The 21,345-nt window shown below is 36.5% G+C and overlaps 1 protein-coding gene across 5 annotated transcripts in view; it reads right to left on the bottom strand.

Annotated features, from left to right (window-relative positions):
- CEP112 (centrosomal protein 112) overlaps positions 1-21,345 on the bottom strand; it is a 171,800-nt gene that overhangs the window by 112,062 nt on the left and 38,393 nt on the right. For all 5 annotated transcript variants that reach the window (XR_008579771.1, XM_054846683.1, XM_054846680.1 and 2 more), the window contains 7 exons: positions 20,950-21,068; positions 19,116-19,259; positions 16,208-16,362; positions 15,744-15,873; positions 14,680-14,772; positions 13,797-13,856; positions 10,265-10,344 (listed from right to left, as the gene is read on the bottom strand). Coding sequence is in view for 4 of the 5 variants with exons in the window: in XM_054846683.1 (XP_054702658.1) it covers positions 10,265-10,344; positions 13,797-13,856; positions 14,680-14,772; positions 15,744-15,873; positions 16,208-16,362; positions 19,116-19,259; positions 20,950-21,068 (781 nt within the window). In the remaining variant the exon portion in view is untranslated. The remainder of the gene's footprint in view (positions 1-10,264; positions 10,345-13,796; positions 13,857-14,679; positions 14,773-15,743; positions 15,874-16,207; positions 16,363-19,115; positions 19,260-20,949; positions 21,069-21,345) is intronic.

Consider the following 21,345-nt stretch of genomic DNA (forward strand, 5'->3'; position numbering starts at 1 on the left):
AATATTTATTGCCTTCAAAACATCATCCCTATCCTGTCCCTGGGCACTTTAATATTTCGAAGCTGTTAGAAAGCATTCTAACTTGTTTCATCATTTCAAAGAAATAAAGCCAAAAATATAAAGTAGAGAACGATTTTATCTTTTGTTCCCTGATTTTAAGTATAAGATGAGCTTGTCTCTATGAAAAAAAGCACAAATCCACTTATAAATTGTTTACAGTTTGCATAATTTGAGATGTTAACATCAAAAAGCTGGTCTGCATTCCTTCAAGGAAGCTGTAACAATGAATGATATTTACAATACAATTATTATTTTAAACTATATACTTATGTTTTAAATAAATCATGAGATAACATTAACAAACTAAACCACCACTTAAAGCCGTTAACGAACTTAGAGTAAATAATATTCCACGTGTGTAGTATCACACTTCTGTGAACTAAGAAGAATAATGAGTTACATTCAAAATTAATGGCTCACAAATTAACTAGACATCAGTTAAACACACTAATAATTATTATAACTATTTCTCATTATAATAATGACAGGGTACTGTTGTGCTAGGTGCTGTGCAAACAGAATAAAACCAGCAACTGCACAATGATGAATGAGATGCGGGTTAAAATGCTCAGTAAGCGTTGTAAATGTGGCTGGAAAGGAAAATGTTATAATTTTGCTCAACACTGCAGAAACCGTCTCCAAGATTTAGATACACCGCATATATGAAAGGCCACAGAGGCTCGGTTATCAAGCGAGGAGGATTAGAAGAGAGATTAATCGTCATGGCTTTTACATGCTGAGATGACAGCTAAACCTCAACAAGGAGAGCAGGGAGGGGAGAATTAGAGAGACAGGTGTAGATAATGGCTTAGATAAAAGGAGACAAGACTGTAATTAAAAGGTGGACCAGGAAGTCAGCAGCACAGATAGTAAATAGATTCATGAGATACCCAGAGAGGAGCTGCACAGAAGGAAAAGATAGGGATCAGAGAAGAGCGCTGTGGCACAGAAAGCTGGAGGGCAAATAAAATAAACCATCTGAAGGACAAACTATGGGAGAGATCACCGAGCAGAGGAGGAGAGCCGGGCAAGAAGAATCACTTAACACTAACGAAGAACAGCCCGAGACGTGTTATGAGTGACAGAGCCAACAGTGGTTGGCAAATCAAAGACAATGAGGATGAAATAACAGTACTAAGACTGTCTCCAATTTTTCCAATACGCAATTCTACACGAAACATCAGACTAATTACTTCAGCTTAAAGCATGCCGGATTTATTATTTCAAAGAGGTGCTGATAAAAACACCTTGGGTCAAAAAGCCCTTCATAAAATAAATTATATCCTACCAATGTCTCTGCTAGCCTTAAACAATCACGGCTACACCATCAAATACCAGTTTCGAATAAGAATCCAAAAAACAACCATATCACTGACCTAGACAAGGAGGTACAAGGATACTGTATTCATTCTGTCATTCTACATATTTAAGGTAACTATTTTTATGGCTAAAGTAATTGTACTATTATCGTTTAGGATTCAGATTAATAATATCCATGTTGTAATGGACAATACAGTAACTCAACCCTGAGGAATGATGAGTATCTACTCAGCTCATCAGTTTCTTCTTTCTAAGAGGCTGATACAGTGGACGTGGATTTTCACTTTTTTCCCCCCTTCAATAAAAATATTGTTTGAAATATTAACTTTAATTCCTCGATGAAGGTCGATTGCGTCGTTGATAAAGCTGGAGGAAAGCTGTACAAAATATGTAAAAAGTAAAAGTAAACTTAAAATTACAAAGTGTAATTGAAGCCTGGCAATAACAACAAAAGGAACAACGTCACTCCTTGTACTATTTTTGTAGAGAGTTTTTAACCGACCCAAAAAAGGTGAGAGCCTGAAACATTTCATGCTTATTACAGATCAATAATTCAGTTCAATCATCTGTAAGATGTTCTTTAGCCAACTGATCATTTCATCAATGTTTTGGGCACTAAATAGTCTTGAAGCATACTGCACTGAATCTAAAAGATCCACTGATGTGAGAGAGAGAAGCCTTTCGGAATAATGAGGGACCAATTCTGACATTTGCGTTAGCTACTTTGGTATTCACGTAGTGAGGTCACAATCTATAGCCCTCAACACATTGACTGTTAGAACGGCGATTTCCAGCGGTTAACCTAAGCGTTAGGGCATGATACACTGAAGCTGTTCGTCTGAGGCAATACTTCCCATTTCACACACCTATATTGAAGCAGTTTTTAAGTTGATATCATTAAAAAGATGTCATATGATATCTCTATAACCATCTTGAGGGACAAAATGGTCCCATAGACAAGGATTAAAAAAAAAAATCAACTGTTACTTTTTTTTGTACAACTGGAGCTTTCCTTTAAATACATATTTCATTATTGCCAGTAGGTCTCCAGAGAAACTGGTAAAAAAAAAAATGAAAGGCTGTAAATAGTTAATAGAACACTTTATTTTTTCTTTTAAGTGAGACTATTAAATAAAGCTACCGCATTTTTTTGTCCTCTGTTCATACTTTACATTGTGTCTCCTAGAGCGAGGGTTATGTCAGCATGTTCACTAGGGCTAAAGGAATGTTTACAATATGCTGGAAACTCTGACTGGTTTTGCTCTAAAAGGTTTCAGATGCTCGAGCAGAGCACCAAGTGGAGAACAGCTGGCTGTTTTTCCACTGATTCTTAGAGGAGGGGGAAAAAACCCAACAATCCAACAACAACAAAAAAACCCCACCATACAGCCCTGTTTTAAAGAGCAAAATTATATCCAAACTCTTCAGCCACTTAACATTACCGCTGGTTTTAAATCAAATTTTGCTTTTTTTCATCATATTGCAACTGTTGTAACAAGACAACACTAAGTGTTTTATTAAAAGAGAACGATGAACACAACGAACATGAGTATAAACTCTTAACAATGTTCTTTATTGCAACATTTGGAATTAAAGACAATGCCTTCTCATATTTCTTTAATTATTTCCGGCTTTAAATAGTAATAGCTTTTCCATTCCTACAAGAATTCCTCCACACACAAATACTTCATTTTCAAGGAAAAATGGAATTAACTACAGGAAAACAGCTACACTTAGGCAATTATCCTAAAAATATTAACAACAAGCAATTATTCAGAATCTGGATTCAACTTAGAGAAGCAAGAAAGGAAAAAAAAAATCAACTGGCGGTTAAAGCTATGAACTCCATTTATTTCTTTATCTCTCATTGTATTGATGATTATCATGTGGTCGTGTTGTTCTGCGTGCAATGGCATTTACGACACCTACCCCTACAGGAAGTCCCTACAGTACAATCCATACAATAGTATTCTGAAGAAGCAGCTATTTAAAAATAAAGTTCTGAAAGGGTTTGGGATCATTAAACTCTCAAAATCCACTGTAACTCACAGGTTGTTAAAAATACAATTTCTGTATATTTTGAAAGTCCAAATTTAACTTTTTTTTTGTATGATGGAATCCAACATAACAGCAAATACCAAGTTATGCAATTTAACCTGCAAAACAAAATTAAATTCTATTCACTGCTATTTATTCTATCTCTTTCTGCCACCTTTCTTCACGGTTTTATTTACCCTTGCCTTCATCTGTTTCCCCTCTATTAGCTCAGAAACATTATGTATACCATTTATTTCTCTCAGATTTATGTACCCTCAATTCTTTTGCATTGTCCCTTTTACTAGAATACAGAGAAAAGAGTTAAATAAACTCCACGGGAATTTTGCAAGAGATTATTAATCTCAAGGACTAAAAGACCCTTACATAAAACTTCTGGTGCTAAAACTTGATACATTTTTACATATTCTGAACAATGCAAAAAGAGCCTTTCGGACCAAACAAATCCAGGCCTTCTCTTTGTATATCAAAGAAAACTGCACAATGAAAACCAAGTCATTACACAGCCATAGCTGCAGGAAAAAGCAGAACACATTCTGCAAGGGGCCATCTCGTCCTGTTCCCATTTTTGTCTCGTCCCCATCTCAGCGGTACAGGGGCACTGCGGAACGCACCAGGCAGAACGCTTGCTGGAGGCGGACAAGCAGACTCAGAACAAAACAAAAAAATAAATAAATACTCAGGGCAGCACGATAACAGGATCACGTAAACTCAAATCATTCCAGGGCACCACAGTCCAACCCAGACGGAAGCCCTGCAGAAGTAAAAACGAGAGACGGGAACGTACCGAAGGTCCGCGTAGCTGTGACCCAGGCAGCCCTTCGTCAGGGACTCAGCCTGAAGTTGCAGAACAATTACAATTAGATTTCTTCTCGCAGAACGTACTGACACCAGCTTCTGCTTTTGAGCAAGTGTGATGTCAAAGCCATTCTCCTAAGGCTTTGCAAGTATGAGTACTAAGTTTAAAACTGCAGGACAAGCCTGAGACAAGCTCCAGCTCCATTGTGCCATCTATCTTGTGACCATGTCAGGTAGGGAACAAATGACCCAGAACCACCAAAGGACTGGCAAACCATACTAGATGACAAGTCTAAGCCCTCTGAATAGAGAAGTGACTAAGGTTTCAAGGAGAGTAAGTGGTACAAAAAAATAATTGTGATTTTCTTCCCCAAACAGCATTTTTCCAACTTGTTTTAGGAAATACAAGTGCAAATGCATTTTAATCAGATATTTTCTATGAGACTAAATCTCGCAGTAGTAGTAACTGTACTATACACAAAAATTGAAATTTAAAATATAAATTAGTATCACTGAACCACACTTGACAATGTCCCTAAAAATAGTAGTCTAGCATCAGCACGTGGAGGTATATAGACCTGACACAGCTATCATACTGGGAATAACAAAAGCAATGAAACGAGTCTTTTTAAGTCTACAGAGAGGAAACTCCACAGCACCATCCCCAAAGAAAACCCAACCTTTCCTTGATTCACATGTCAAGGATTCCCAGAGAAAACATGTGCAGGTAGACAAGCATATATGTGAAAGGAAAGGTAAATCATTTCATTCTCTGTTTTATTGAACATCTACAGGCACCACCTTCACACCATGCCTTTGGTTGAACAGACCTTGAAAAGTTTTGGTCTGCCGTCTAAAATAAATCACAAAATACTGTGAAGACTGTATGTGCGTGCTTTAGAAACTGTTGTAAAAATACAAATCTGCTAATAGATAGGAGCAGCCTTGCTGGTTTCTGTGAAGTTCAGCCCCTCTTTCTTCCCCAGAAGATTCTTAAACGAGTTCAGATGAGGGGTAGAGAAGCAATGGAATAAAGAGGTGCTGCCAGTTTCTTATGTAAACAAACAATTTTATTAAGTGACTTCCAATAAACCAGCTGCTAAACATTTGCTCTGTATCATCACCACTTGCAAAGCACTGAGATTTGGCTCCATAGGCAGGTTTAAAAAAAAAAAAAAGGCAAAGATCGAGAGGAAGAAGGTTGTGAGGCATTTAACTGTAGATAGCGTGCACGCACTCCTGGGTACTTCCACGTCCAACGCCTGCACCTGCAGAGGTAGCATTTAACTTCATTTCTCCTAACATGACTTTTTAAAAACTGTTTCCTTCAATCACACTACAGAACAGAAGAATAAGAACTCAGGAAAGCTATATTTCAGTAGCAAAATGAAATATTAATTTGTGTATGGGACACGCAAACCAAAAAGCATTAAATCAGATCCCATAATTATTTCCAGTACGTGAGAACCATCACAACCGTTATCCTGAGGAACCAGCAGCAGCAAGGTGGTCTGCACTTCCACGCAGGTGACAGATGATAACAGCCTCGACTCTTATGTACGTTTAATATTTAGTCCAAAATCTCCCTCTCAAGATGGACAAACTTTATACCTCTATGCAGTCATAAAGGTATTGCGGACTCCAGAATGGAAGTGGCAAAACCAAACCACATTACAACTGAGGTGGTCTAAATATATTCACACTTCAAAAAACCTGTAACTGTAACTATTTACTTCTACAATCAAATCCTCCCTTTACTGTTTCAACTTCAGCTTTTTATATATTATTACTAACAACATATAAAGGAACTTAAAACTAAAATGCTGTAAGCCAAGTGTTTCCTGCTGTACACCTGATAATCCTCGGTGATGCAGGTCAAGGTGGCCGTCACACCTCAGACACTGATGGAGCACACCAATATAATGCTGCACACGGCCATTCTGCTCCTTCTTTGGATCATAACAGAGATTTTTACCTCTGATCTTAAGCAACAATGGTCTAAGTTTCTCTGTTTATCAGCGAATAAACGAGGGCAGCCTTAAAGTATACGCGCTTCTGCTAGCTGCACATAACGCCCAGCACAGAACTGCGATACTCCCTCTGGGATCATGGCTGTGACTACCACGCAAACGTTAAATTCTGAATATTTAAATTGTGAACACAGTATGTACTTATCTCCAAGGTCCTTATTGAACATACACTCTCACTGGCGTTCCATGAAGCTACCACTCTAATTATTTCTGAAATTTTCACAGTGACGGGGAAGATAGTTGTCTGTAGTTCACAATGCTATTTTGGAACCAAAAGAAACAGTAAAAAAGGAAAGATATTATTTTTAAGAAAACAGAACCTTCAATATGCCTTCAAATTATTCTGTAGTCAGAGGGCTAGAGTTCATCATCTTCATTTAGAGGGCTAATATTGACAGAGGTCAGTATTTAGTACACCGTCTGTTGAAAAGAGATGGAATTTAATACTTGTGATCAACACAAACTGAGTAAAGCATTACCAGCTCAGAATGTTTGCATCTTTTTAGGAAAACAAGTTAGATGCAACTTTTGTTTAGTAATTAAGACAAATATTTATTAAAAACTGCTACTTATAGACACAACACAATTCTTCATAGCGAGAGGATGTGCAGAGCAGGTCCAGACTGAAGGGAGCTTAACCACCGAAACATTTTAAACTTGGTAAAATTACCAGTCAGCGATAAATACTACAGTCTAACCCGATCATTTCTATCATAATGCAAACACTTCTTTGTTCTTCAGCAACAAATGGGTATAGATTTTTTTCTGCTGTATTCAACTTAGTCTGTAGCGTGACAAATTGCAATATAACTATACCTCTTTATTTCCTATTCCTCTACTTAAAATAAAAGAGATAAGAACCGCAGAGATTTAGCCTATTCGTAACCCACTCTCATGACGCATTTTATGCAACCAAACTAAAGGGATTAGAGAAACAACCTTTCCCCCCAAGTAATTACACAGAAGCTTTTTAAGAATACTTTGTTATTATATAAATGCAGTTTAAATGACATTCTAGAAAAACCCTTGGAGCACTTCTTATAGTGACTTTTACCATCAGGCAATGCCTATGACACGCATTGCTACACTAAATATAAAATTGATATCTACAAGTCACCACCAATAGTCAGGACTTTAGAGCAATTCTTTTGCAAAAGATTTGGTTTTGACAGATATTTTTACCATAAACTTCAGAAGAAAAATAACTTTCCAAGAACTATGTAAACCCCCATTCAGTATTACAACTCTAGCAATACCAGTTTTTTGAAGCGAAAGATACTTTCAGAAACGTGGATTTTACTATTCCACACAATGTCTCAAATCACTTTCATCATACATCTGCGTGGACATGTTTGAAACTGCAATGGCATTGTTTGCTGTCACAACACTGGAAAAAAATAATAATAACAACAACAACCACCACCACCCCCCCCCCACTAAAATGCCTGCCACTTCCCTTTCTATATATTTGCAGCTGCCTAGCTACTCAAGATATAATTCTGTGGCCATTTCAGAATCAAAGTGTATTCAGATCAAAGTAGTTTATGAGAAATCACTGATGCACCTACTGGGTTCTGAGCTGCAATTCCACAAGGCATCGTTTCTATTGAAGATGAACTATATTTTCACGCATCTCAAGGAAGGTAAGGTTGTTTTCTAGAGGTTTACTGGGTCTGCCTTAGCTTGCAATTACTTAATTTGATTCCACAAATAGTCAAAGAAATACAGCAAAAGAAAGCATTTTCACATAAGACATTAGGTCTTATGAATTCATATTAACAGCAAGAGATTGTTAAAAGGACTAATTTTTGCAGCAATGGTTAAAAAAACATAAGGAAGCCATCCATTACTGATGCAAAAGTATTACTGCCTGTTAGGTATTACTTCAGTATATATCGTACACAAGCACACACATGCAAAATCTTCATATTGCCCAGAAACATTGGCACTAAGTTAACGGCTTGGTTTCCAGCAAGTCAGCCTTGCAGGGTCAGCAGTTCCTCTACCCCGGGCACGTGAGTCTGCTCTTAAGAGCCACGTGCCGCGAGACATCCGCGATCAGAAAGGTACAGGTGCCAGACGCAGAGGGTTTGCACCGGAGTTGAAATCTGAAAGAACCAGTCAGCAGAATACGTGCTGGGCTTAGACCGGGGCACTATGTTTCTGAAAATACAATATTTTTAATCTTTAGGAGCACAAATCCACCCTCATGATTCTGCCAAATTCTGCCTCCATCCAGACAAAAAACAAGGATGAAAGCCAATTTTTATTTCTATTGAATTACAACATAATTACTTATTAGCATTACTAATTCCATTACTAATCTTAAAATTGACCCCAAATCACTGCTGTAAACCAACCAAAAGAACAGTAGTACAGATTCATTATTAAAGAGTAAGCTATCTCCAAAATTAAAACATTTTCCATTTTAAATTAGGAGAGTGATCTACCATCTAATATTAGAAGTCACTACATTATTTCAACACCCTGAATCAAAAAATAAAATAAAAAAAGCATAACAGAAACAGAGAGTCTGCCATAGGACATAAAGTACCCTACAACATGAGTGGAAGGAGCTTATATTAGAAGGCACTTTGAAGACTGGGAATAGGTATTAATCCCTTGCTGCAGGGGAAACAGTCTATGGCAGGCAGGCTCCGGGGCTCTTCCATCCCAGAGCCTGACCCATCCTCAGTTTTGGCCAAAGGACCCACTCACACAAAGCACATGGTTGGGCCTGGCCTCTGCCAACATCATCTCAACTTTGTGGACCCTCAAATATCCCCCAGTAAACCGGGTTCTTGACATTTTAGTCTTTCAAATCCTTACTGTAACCCAAACATTCAACCCAAGCTTAATTACAGCTGGGAAATACCAGCAATAAGTGAGGACCTCCTCAGCTATCTACAAGAGCTTCTCAGCACAGTGCTGTTTAATTAAAAGTTAGTTCAAAACCTGCAGCATGCTAACCCACTTTACAAATACCCTTGTAAAGAATTTAAAAATTAAAAGCTAGAGTTTTTATTACTGTCTGTAGTGATTTAAGATACCTAAGAGATTACAGAAATAAAGGAATACATACTTCAGCCCTGTGACTTTTATTGAATAAAAGTATCTTCACAATGCCTCTATCAGCCTAGATAAGATACATGGTAACATTTAACTAAGCAGTTTTAGCAAATAACTTCTGGTTTGTGTCAGAATAATCTGTTTTCCCTAGAAATTATTTCCATAGCTTTGAATTTTAACTGGATAAACATATGGAAATAATATTTTACATAATAAAAAATGGCAGCAGCATCACAAGAGTCGATCTTGTCACATGTGCATCTGCTGCATGTAAACCACTCCTCCGCTCAGAAAACATCAAACTTGTTGCATCCTGATTAGTTCTTTAATGCACAAGGTCAGCAAAAAAAGCTGTTCCAAATTAATGAGAAGTGTCTTCTGCTTGCTGTAGACCATTGCTCTGAGCCTTACCCACATTTGCAAACTAAGTATTCACACCAAAAAAAAAGAGTAGTATCAAAGAGGAAGAATCCACATTCAAGTTGTGATTTAGGGATATTAAAAAAATAATCACATATCATATACTAAATCAAGTTAAAATATAATTTAAATAAATACATCTTTCAGATCGATCTCCTCCTCTAAAATAGTCCAAAGCAACTAGTCTTTGGTTTGGATTATTTGCCTACTATGTATCTATTCTCAATTGAAGCCAATTTCATTTATTTGAGAGAGCGAGACCAGCTGACACCACTAACTTCAATTCTGTTTTACTCCTACCACTTGAAAGTCAACAAATTTGGGTGCCTTGGCTCTTGCTGTACTGTTTTAATTTTTATGGCTGACTAGAACCCTGAAGAGGTGGCTTTACAATGGGAAGATAACCCAGACAAAGGATAGGAAGGCAGTTAGATGAGACAAAGTGTAAGTTTATTTAATAAATTTGACTAAAAAATTGGGGATGGTGCAACAGTTATTCCATATTCACTTACTTCAAAGTCTCTTCCAGTTTGCGAATTTTCTTTTGAGCATCCCCTCTTTCTTTATCAAGATCATTCCGGATGCCATGAATCTACCATTTGGAGGAAAAAAACACCATATATTACCTAAAACAAAGTATGATTTTTTTTTTAAAAAAAAGTTACTTTAAATTATAAAGACTATTTATTTGGCATATTTCTTTTGCACTGACGTAGACAACCATCTATGTATTTCTAAAGTTACATACAATGCAAGAATAAGGATTAACATAAAGACATGAAGCATGAGAATATAGCAGAGCTATTTTTCTTCTTAAATTGATTATTATTTTCTAAAATAAAGAAATATCAGTAATTAAATAAAAGGAACTAGATTTTCTTTAGATAAATACAGGAAAGCATATAGAAATCTGCCTAAAATAATGACATGCATTGTCTGTGGTGCAGAGATCCTACTTACCAATTTGTGAACACCTAAAGTGAACTACTTTTTATGAATTCTTGCAACAATAAAGCCACCAAACAAAATGAGAGTATATAGCATTACTTTAGAACAGTACATACTCAAGCATTAACTAGCAGAAGGTAGATATGCCTAGGTAAAGTACAACTTTGAGGAAAGGTGGTTTACTACTAATGAACTCCTGACCCAGGGAAATCAAACCAGAGTGCTTGACTCATCCTGTAAAACTTTTCATTTTTCCATTTTGCATGCAGATGTCAAAAGCACCACTGGGAAACGTGAGGGCATGGCGCTCTTGTATAAGCGTACGACTACCAAACCCACAAAAGGTACGCAGACACCTCAAACGATAAAGCATCTTTGCTAACAATTATTATTCCACACTGAACTGTGACCACACGCTGCTTATAATAGTGTGAATGCAGAAGAATAACTCATCGGTCACCCCAATGGCTGCGGCAAGAAATCAATCCCAGCGCAATCCAAAAGCCTCTGCATCCTCACCCAGCAGGTCATCCTCCTCTCTCTTCCCCATCATCTCTTCCCTAGATGAGCATTAGCATACATCTCCCCTTTGAGTAATTTCCCAGCGTAAAAGTCTGCCGCATCACTCACCATGACCTCAGCACGCAGCAGATCACTACTGTGACATTACGGGGTCCCACGCCTCTCTCCATTTTCCTCCGCTCGGCCATGCTGCTTATCCCCCTTCCTTTCCATTTCCCCAAGAAAGCTCTACATTTCCACGGAATTCTTCCCCTCCACGCAGCTGCCCTTACACCAGGCAATATCTATACACCCATGTTTTAAAAGATGTAGTTGCACACAAACACTAGACAGACCTCTTACGTAAATATCCTAAAGATACTCAAGAGTTACAAAAAACTTTGAGTCCCTTTAAACATCCTCTAAATGTTTGTAATTTTCCCAGTGTATTTTTGTTACCACTTAAATAGTAAAGTAGCATTTCAAATTTATTTTTAGTATTTATTTCCTATTAGTATTTAATCAATCCAGAATGAATATGGCAACTTTCAAGATCTGACAAGGAACATATCCCAGCAATCTGAGAAACTGCTTCTCTCCAGATAAAGCAATATAGTTGCAAAAAACACTGAACAAAATCTGACTCACACTTCCTAAATTCACTAACCAGGAATAGATATTGTTATGAAGAATTCTTGTCTCTGGTATTTTGGATCAAGAGAAAAGCAGCTTCAGAATTTGGCTGAAGGAACCCCAGGCACGGTGCAAACCATGAATTTTCATAATTTTTTTGCCAAAGGCAGATTAAGTACAAGAGCTTATCTTGCTTTTAGGGAAATCCTTTATTCGCCTACAATTATTTGCAATGTTACATGCTATTAAGTTACTACAATACAGAAAAATGTGTTTTAATGAGTATATAGTCAGAAGTATAAGAGTATATTCCAATGAAAAAACAAATTTAGAGATTCTCTACTGTAAGAAGTTCCATATAGGTGTTTACTACGTGGAAGTCTGAATCCTTAGTTGGTTTGAAAGAGCCTCCAAACCGATGGGCTGTCTATCAGAGAGTAAAGAAGGTATTGCCAAACCTGGTAAAATTATATATATATTTAACAGCTGGCTCGAGAACAGCTCTCAGGAATAATCCGTCACTGTTCTTACGCTTAGCTGCATGTTTGGAAAACAAGCGGTAGATTATTTATAAAAAGCAGGTGTTTCCTTTGCTTGTAAAACCATTTAGCCTAACTGGTTCCTGATTCAGCAGATAAGCACATTTAATCAAACAGTGACATTTAGGGTTACTACCTATTATTTGTTTGATGTTTAAATATCCTAGCAGGCAATAGCCACTGTAGACTAATAAAGATTATTAGATAACGGGTAGGTTCTTAAGTGAACAGATTGCACCAGACTTCATGATTCCTTTGCTTGAAGGCAAGCTTGGTTTAGTATTTTCTGGGCCAATTTATACATTCTTGACATGTATTTTTTCTCCTCCTTTCCCAAAGATGTGAGCCATTTGATGGCATTTGGACTTGGTGCCTGGAAACATTACCAGCCACGTTTAATCTGTACTTATCTGCAGAGGAAGCGATGTATTGCAATAAACCAATGGCCTCTAGAGCAGCTAGAGGATATTCAAATTACGCTAACATATTTTTATTTGGACCTGCAATATTATTCCAATCCTAGGCTTTGCTTGAGGCCAATGTCCATATAAAATATGACTTATCTAAAAAGACAAATGTAGGCTAGGATTAGATCAAAACATATCTTGGGTCAAAAAAGTATTTGAATGCAAGGCAGCAGAAGGCAGTAACTCAGACCAAAAACTCACTACGATTCATGTTGCAAATGCTGTTACCAAGTGACAAGTAGCTACGATCACAATTCATTATTTTATGTTATAAATTTGCCACATTTGGAAATTACATGTTTGAATAACACAGCCTTTCAATTAAACAGGCGTCTAAGGTACCCTCTTACTAAACACTGCATGAGTTGAACATGTAACATCACTAAAATTGAAGTTTAATTTGAAACTTATTGATGTTTAAAGTCTACAAGAGTAGACACTATTTACAAAGTCCTTTAAGATGAAATGGTTTTGATAATTACAGTTTTTAATTGAAGTTTCTGATGTAAAAACAATGCATGTTGACAATGTATAGAGAACACATCCAAATCACGGGAAAATATGGAATAAAGACGTATTGGGAAAAAGAAGTATGGAAGAACATGAGCACCGACAACAGGTTAGGCTAAGTTCAGTTAAGTTCATTATCTTTTCTCTAACAGCAGTTAACATCAGATGCCAACAAAAGAAGCGTATACAAACAGGGCGGGCTTACAGCGGCACTTCTTTGGCAACGCTCTCCCAGCCTCCATCACTTGGCAACAGGTTCCTAGAATGAGAGGCGGTATCTCTGTACTTAAATAGCTGCACTTAAAAACTTCCTTGAATTTGTCCAATTATTTTTCCAACCTATGTGAAATGCTTGAATTCCAAAGTTTACTACTCTGGGGATTTCAGAATTTAAACCTTTAGCTTCCATATACAACAAAATTGGTATGTTTTCCTGAAAGCATTACCTGTTTTTCATATACACGCTCCAGGTGAAGTTTGTCCTGCTGAAGCTTGTATTCTTGATCCTGCAAAGGAAGAGATGTGTATTCTAAATAAACAAATCACATTTTTCTTTCATTTCAAAGCAGGCATTAAACACACACACACACACACACACTTGCTATTTTATAGAACAGTACATAAAATTTTTAAATCCACTTGATATCATCATTAAAAAATTCTCTGACATACCAAAAAAAATATTCAACCAACAGCAAAAATATCCACACGTAACAAAACTATCTCGAAAGTCATGATTCATGTTTCCTAAAGAGAAACAGCAACTTGTTCTCCCGAGCTATTAAAATGCCATTCTGTACTACATCAACTGTGAAATGAAAGACATAGGAGGAAAACTAGATGCCAAGACTCCAACAGGATTGATACATGATACAGATGTGGAACTCATTATCCTGAGATAGAAGGATTAATTTAAATGCCTGTAGGAAGACAAACATTGAACTGAACTATTAAATAGTGACAAAAATAAAAACAATTTTGAAACTTAAGAATGTTTACAGTTTAGGGAAAAAAGATATTCATAATTCTTTGACACGCTTCTCTATAACCCACTGATACATGTTTATACTGTTTTAGTGTGTGAATTACAACAACAGTAAAAAGTTCCTGTGAAAATTCTGCTCTTACCCATAAAGCGATCTCTTTTAGTCATACCTTTTAAATCAACCTTTAAGCATAAGGTGACACTTAATATATTTCTATATACAAAATACATACCACGATGCATGTTACATATAAGTGCATTTCACTATGGGCTATCTAAACACTCAAATCACTGGAAAAAGTAAAAAGGTCTGGTCATTCTTGAGTCAGAAATTCAGGGCTCACCCTCAGCTGTTGCTGTCTTTGATGTTCTGAATCTTGTAACTGTTGTTTTAATAGAGACACACTGTGCTGTAATTCTTCAATCACATCAGATGCCTGTAGGGATTTAAAAGAAAAAGGAATTTTTGTGCTGCATTCCTCTTGCATTGCAGTTCCATCTTTTGCATTTTTAAATTTATTTCTCAAAGGTGCCTGGAAGTCAGAAAAAATTATCAACTTGGGAAAAAAACCCGCATGAGTTTACAAATCCAGATACGTCACTTCTGTCTGTCTGTGAACTTAGACATGTAAACAAAACAAAAAAAAAACTAATAATAAAAAAACTTGGCACTAACAACTGCAAGAAAAATACCTTGTAAATTAAATGGAGTAAAGCATCATCAAAGCTCCCAGAATCCCAGTAAATAAATGAAAAGGACCCCATTTGTCCTATTGCTCTAAGGACTAGCAGATGGTATTTAAAACATGAGCCTTTCTTACAACTATTTAACTTGAAAATGATATTAAATATATACTATATACCTACCAATGCATATTACTAGACATCAACTTGATAGTTTTTATAGAAACAAACTAGACTTACTACATTTTGGGTGGAATGTATGTCTGTAGAATTTAAAAATAAATCTCTTAAACACAAATATTTAACATAATTTTCCATATTAAAGAGGCCTCTAAGATAGTTTATTTCTGGAAAAAATATTTTCCCTCATTGAAGGGGCCTGATGAAGGCAGTAAGTTTTTAAGTGTGCTGAGGTCCTCTGGTATCCAGAATTTTTAGAGACGCACAAAGAAAATCAGCATATTAATTGCACCTTATCTGAATCAGCTATGGAAAGCCCACCTGTATGTACACACACACAGTCCCCAGAATTACCAGTCAACTTCTGGTGATTTTTTCAGTCAAATTTGGGAATGAAAAATTAAGTCACTTTTTTTAAGCTTACACACATGAATAACCTAGGAAACTGAATAGTCCCTTGGATTTATTTATAAGCATTACATTTATATTGAGACCACTTAAAAAAACCCCAACATTTTAATGCCTATTATATGTGGAAGCATACCTTAGCTGCAGAGAGAGCATGTTCCTCCTTTATAAAATTTATATCAACATCATATTTACTTTGTAGTTGCTGCATGTTCTCTTCATATTCCTGTATAATATGGTCCTTGTCTTTCTGAAGTGAGCTGTGCCTACAAGTAGTAAGCAAACAGAATATGGGAATTGCTTTCATATTTTGGCATCTTACCTGCTCAGTATCAATTCTACAGCGTATGTAAGTCTGCCTGTACCACGTGCTCATAGTAACAGAACAAAGTGATTATAAATAACGGAAAGAGAACATACTTCTTAAAATGGTCATTTAGGTCTGTTCCAAAAATGAGTTTTACATCAAATAATACATTTTCATGACAATTTTCTAAGGCAAATTACCATTCAGTGAGTTCTTAAAATAAAATTAATAATGTTTGCTTTTGGAAATTCCATATTCTTCAACGTTAAAACCAGCAACTGCTATTGAATTACCTCGCTTTCATTTCCTGAAGTTCAGAGCACACCGCCTGGTAACGTTGTTCTGCATCAGTCTTGTCTTGAGATAATTTTTGACGTTGTAAATTACTGTTTTCAGCTTCAACAGTCAACTGCTGGACACGAGCCTCCAGTTTTTTGACTGTCTGGTTCTAAAAGAATAGGTCATTGTTGAAAAAACCCACCAGAATAAATGAGGGTATAGCCCTGTTGTTATTCAGTAGCCTAGAGCAACAAGGTTCTTTGGTGGTCCAGAGACACAAGAGCTATAATAGCAAAGCTGTCAATCAACCATGACAGCAAATTCTATGTTGTATGTAAAAAAATAAATAAATCTTCAAAATATGGATGTCTAATTCACCCCCCAAAGTAACACCTCTTCGCCTATAAGAAAAACAATATGTGCAACTGCTTTCTAAACTACAAATCTTTTAAAATGGGAGAGAAGACAGATATTTCTATGAAAAACTGCAATGAATGATAATATATGTAAAGCATTTTTAGACTTTCCATTAAGCAACAAGTGCGTCATCACTAGTGATATGTACAGCCCCATGTGGGAAAAAACTCTCTATATATTTTTAAAAAGATTTTACTGATCATTATGGTGAGGAGCAGCTATAAAAGTCAGCTAGAAAACCTATTAATAGCATCCAGTGAACTCTGTAGCTTTCTCATGCTGAAATATTCTTCCAAGTACTTTTATGACCATCATATGTTGACATAAAATATTAAAAAAATATACAGAGATATATAAAATTTCTAGACTAACCAAGGAGCAATGCACTTAGGTTGCTAAAGAATTATAGATTTTAAACCCCCGCCTTTTAGGTGCACACTTTGGCAAAACCACATCCAAGCTGTAAACAATAAGATACAGCGATATCTGCTATAGATTTGGAGGATATAACAGGAATCATTATAATACAAATGCTACATTAACAGTGCAAATGCTATCGAGTTGTTTTTCAAATCAATTAAAAAATATTAATTAAATAATTCACCAGTCATCTCGTACGGTAAGTATATCATCTCCATTTTATTACTGGAAGGCACACAGGGAAGGGAAGCGGCGCGCACGTGAAAATAGCCAATCCGTATCAGGACTGAGAGCGCGTTCCTCAAGTCCCTGCTGGTATCCCCTTCCCTAATTCTCTTCTCAATATCATTTGCTTAATTACAGAGATTTCTTTTCAAGAAATTGCAAATATCTATCAAAAGTTTTATCTTTTTCCAACAACTTCAACTCCTAATATAAACAATTTTGAAAACGAGCAGAATGAGTGCAGGCAGGTAGCATGAGACTACTACTTCCCATTCTTCCCTAAATTTATGTTAATATGCACGGAAATGAGAGAACTCCTCCTCAGGAGGCTGGAGTCACAAAATAAGACACAGCTGTCCTTCCAGGATGTACGTATCATAGTTATTTTTATAGTAACAAAGGTCCGAAGATGAGGGAAGTGGAACAGTATTTTTACCTTCTGCTAAAATAAAATAAAAACTCAAACATCTGCCAGCTTAGGACAGTGCCCCAGCTGTCACAGAACTGTGAAATGAGCCTGGACTAACTGGACTCACACAAGAACCTCACCCAGCCAGAACGGTCACCTGAACTTTGTCAACTGGCTTAAGATATTTCATCAACACAGTACAGCAAACTTGTCCATCAGCACAAAGCCAGCTGCACAGCATGGGGTGGGGGGGGTTGGTTGGGTTTTTTTAAAAAAGAACACCACCACACACACACACAAAAAAAAGATTCGTTCCCAACATATCACCAAATATCGTAATTCCTCCCTGTCCCCCACCCCTCAGGAAGTTAACACTTGTTCAATGCCCAAACCCCACTTAGTGGTTCTGTGGTATTAGTTCAGTCGTTCAGCCAATTTCACTCGCTAACAGCGGTGGCATTCTGGACAATGTGAAACTCTGAACAAGGAAACTCTGAACTACCAACAAAAAACCCTGAAAATCAGGAGAGAGAAAGAAAAAGAGAGAGAAAAAAAGAAAACTAATTTCCAGTGACAGTCTAGTCTTTCATCTTAAGCCCTGCCTTGAACTCTACCTTGTTTAATTATTAAATCAGAAGCTGCTCAGCAAGATCTGTCTAGTTTTGATGGTTCTTAAATTCAATCTTGCTGACAGACTGTGTCCATTTTTCTCTGTATTTACTGTTACCTATGACATGATCTGAATGCTAATTTTTAAATTCAACATTCACTAATAAAGGAATAAATTTTGTTTGACATTGTCTTTTCACTAATTCAATTTTTTTTTATACCTCATCCTGATAACAAGTACAGGATATTTTCTTGAGGATACTTGTTAACTTTTTTGCTTTTTACATCATTTATATAGTGGGCACAAAATCCAGATTACACCTGCTTACATGTTTCTAATTATTCTAGGAAAGAAATGTAATAAATTAGAATAATGCAATAATTATTTTTTAAAATCTTTTTTATTTAATCTTTTATCTAACAGAAGCATTTGATCATTCAAAGATGAGGTGGGTAAATAAGAAATCACATGTATCTATGAAAATAGATGTACTATATAAATCCTTTTTTATAGTCTACAAAGCTACAGAGACAAAAGTTCTGCTAAGTGGAATGAAAAACAGTGAGAAATGCTAGAAACAGTCCTTCAATGCAAGTATATATCTGTGTGATATTCATTGAAGGGCTGTATGTCGATGAATTTTATCCAGGGAGAAAAATCCTTGGTTGGACTGGCTGCCAGGACACTGTTCTCTCCCAGGACAGAACAACTGCATCGCACTATCAAAAATATTTCTCAGCTCAACAGTATTTATGTACACTTTTGCACAAATGCCTGAAATTTGAATACTGCAAGAGACACTTGCTGTCGTGACGTTTATACAAAAAAAAAAAAAACTTACAGTTGACTTTATCTGTTCCAAATAGTCTTCCTCCATTTTGCTAAGACGAGCATTGGTGTCCTCAAGCAGCTCCTGCATATCTTCTGTGTGCTTCTTCCGAATATTAAACTTCTCCTTCTCCATCTCAGCCACAGCATTGTGAAGCTGCATCACAAAATTATTACCAAATAATAAGCAGCATATAAAACTAGCGTTTATAAGTATTATATTATTAGAGTATATAAATAGAATAACTAACAAGCACAAGCCACATTTCTGTCCTCTTTAACAAAACTACATCATTGCCTCACTGAATAGGTCTGCTAAGACTCTAAAACGGTAATTCAGAAGTAGAATTTAAAAATATATAAAGGACCTAACTTTTGCATACAGAATACTAGAACACACGTATATTTTTGCGTTTCTCTGCTATTCTATTTGCTTACATGTTTAAACTGAATACCAATGACTGTCGCACAAAATTAATGAATTTCTATTCCAGAAACACTAATATTCTCTCCCGATACTTACACTGCCAGTTTATCTGCCTCTCAATTTGTAAGAACCTGGAGACCCTTGACTATCTACTTGTCTAATAAAAGGATTGTGTCATTATTAACCCTTGATTTATATTCTAAACACCAGTGGCCTCCCTTTCTAGTTAACCAGCTTCAAATCTAAATTTTCTATCTATACAATAGTAAAGAATAATGTCATGTCAAATTAACGTACAAAACTTGTATGGTCTATCGGTTGTATAACAGCTATTATGTATTTCCCAAGTTTCCAACAAATCCATTTCATGGCTGAAGGAGAAAGTGGCAAAATACAAAATAAAGGCATCATTCTAAACACACTGCTAAGATCAGATTAATTTGCACAAGCATAGATTTTTCTCTCCAACATATAGACTAGCAAAATCATGGAGGTGTCTGTGAATCTGGACCATTATTAAACAGACTTCCATCGTACTTCCACCTATCCATGTTTTTGCATAAGATACGTGCTCCAAGTTCACTTCTACAATTTCATTAAGTTAAAATTAATATTAGCATTTTCATTTGCCTTCTTGTTTGCACACTGGCATCACTGATGACAGTTACAGCTGTAGCACAGCACTAGCTCGGTAACTGTATAAAGTGGGATGACCTCAGGCTGAAAATAACGCTTCCCTAAGAAAACCCCACCTAACACTGAAGCCTCAAGGTCTTAAACACAAAGGACAAGATTTATGATTTATCTCTTAGAAGACAGGAATTAAACCCAACATCACTTCCAGATGCAGGGCTGCAGAAAAAAAAAATTAAACAGCATACTTCATCTATGAAGGGAGGTGGTTTTGCCCTTTTTGTGACCCTCCCTCTCCTGAGAGGGGTGAGCAAGACACATACAGACAATAATCTGGGCAAAGGTGAGGCTGTCTTGCAATAAAAGCACTTTTCTCTCTGCTTTGCTGCTGTCTTGAGTCTAACAATAAATAAAAAAACATTGAAGAATTCATGACCCAATGCAAAAATAATAGTTGAAAGGAATCACCGTGGCAGCAGGTAGCAGCAGGTTTACTGAGATTAAAATTCCATGTCAGGTCAGCCAGAAATAAACACTTCCCTCATACATCCAGAGACTCGCCGGGGGGGCAGATGAACCCCAGGAACAGAGCGACCAGCTAGGTGGGTGTGGGTGTGCAAGCATCAGCAAAAAGAGTCTTGCAAGATTACTCCAGAAAAAAACACCACCAGCATAAGAAAATATCACTAAGAGCAACATATTCCTTATATTATTTTTAAGTGACAAAATGTGTTATCCCAGATACACACTCAGGAGTCTTTCAAAGAAAGCAAGTATTATTCATTACCCTTTTCTCCCATTCATTGTTCAAAGAATCATTGCTTTGCTCACACATCTTCTTTAATTCCACAATCTGCTTCTCTTTTGCCTCTCTGATGACTTGTGACTCACGAACAAGGGTCTGAACTGTCAAAAATGGGAAAATAAACAACCATTCAAGAGATACCTTGGGATTTTTCAGTGCTGGCAACAGATGCAATCACATTACATCAGTTTTCCAATTGATCTGGCTTTCTGATGTTTTTTGGTTCTTAAAAATACTTAATGCATGTGCTTCTTTAAAATTCTGTGTCACTAAAATATTACAAGGTGTTCTATTTACAAAATATTTCACAGCTAGTTACTCAAGCAGTAAACTTATGTCAACAAAAGTCGATATAACCTAAAGAAGGCATTTTTAACT

This window comes from Grus americana, chromosome 18 (assembly GCF_028858705.1).
Source record: "Grus americana isolate bGruAme1 chromosome 18, bGruAme1.mat, whole genome shotgun sequence".
NCBI lineage: Eukaryota > Metazoa > Chordata > Aves > Gruiformes > Gruidae > Grus > Grus americana.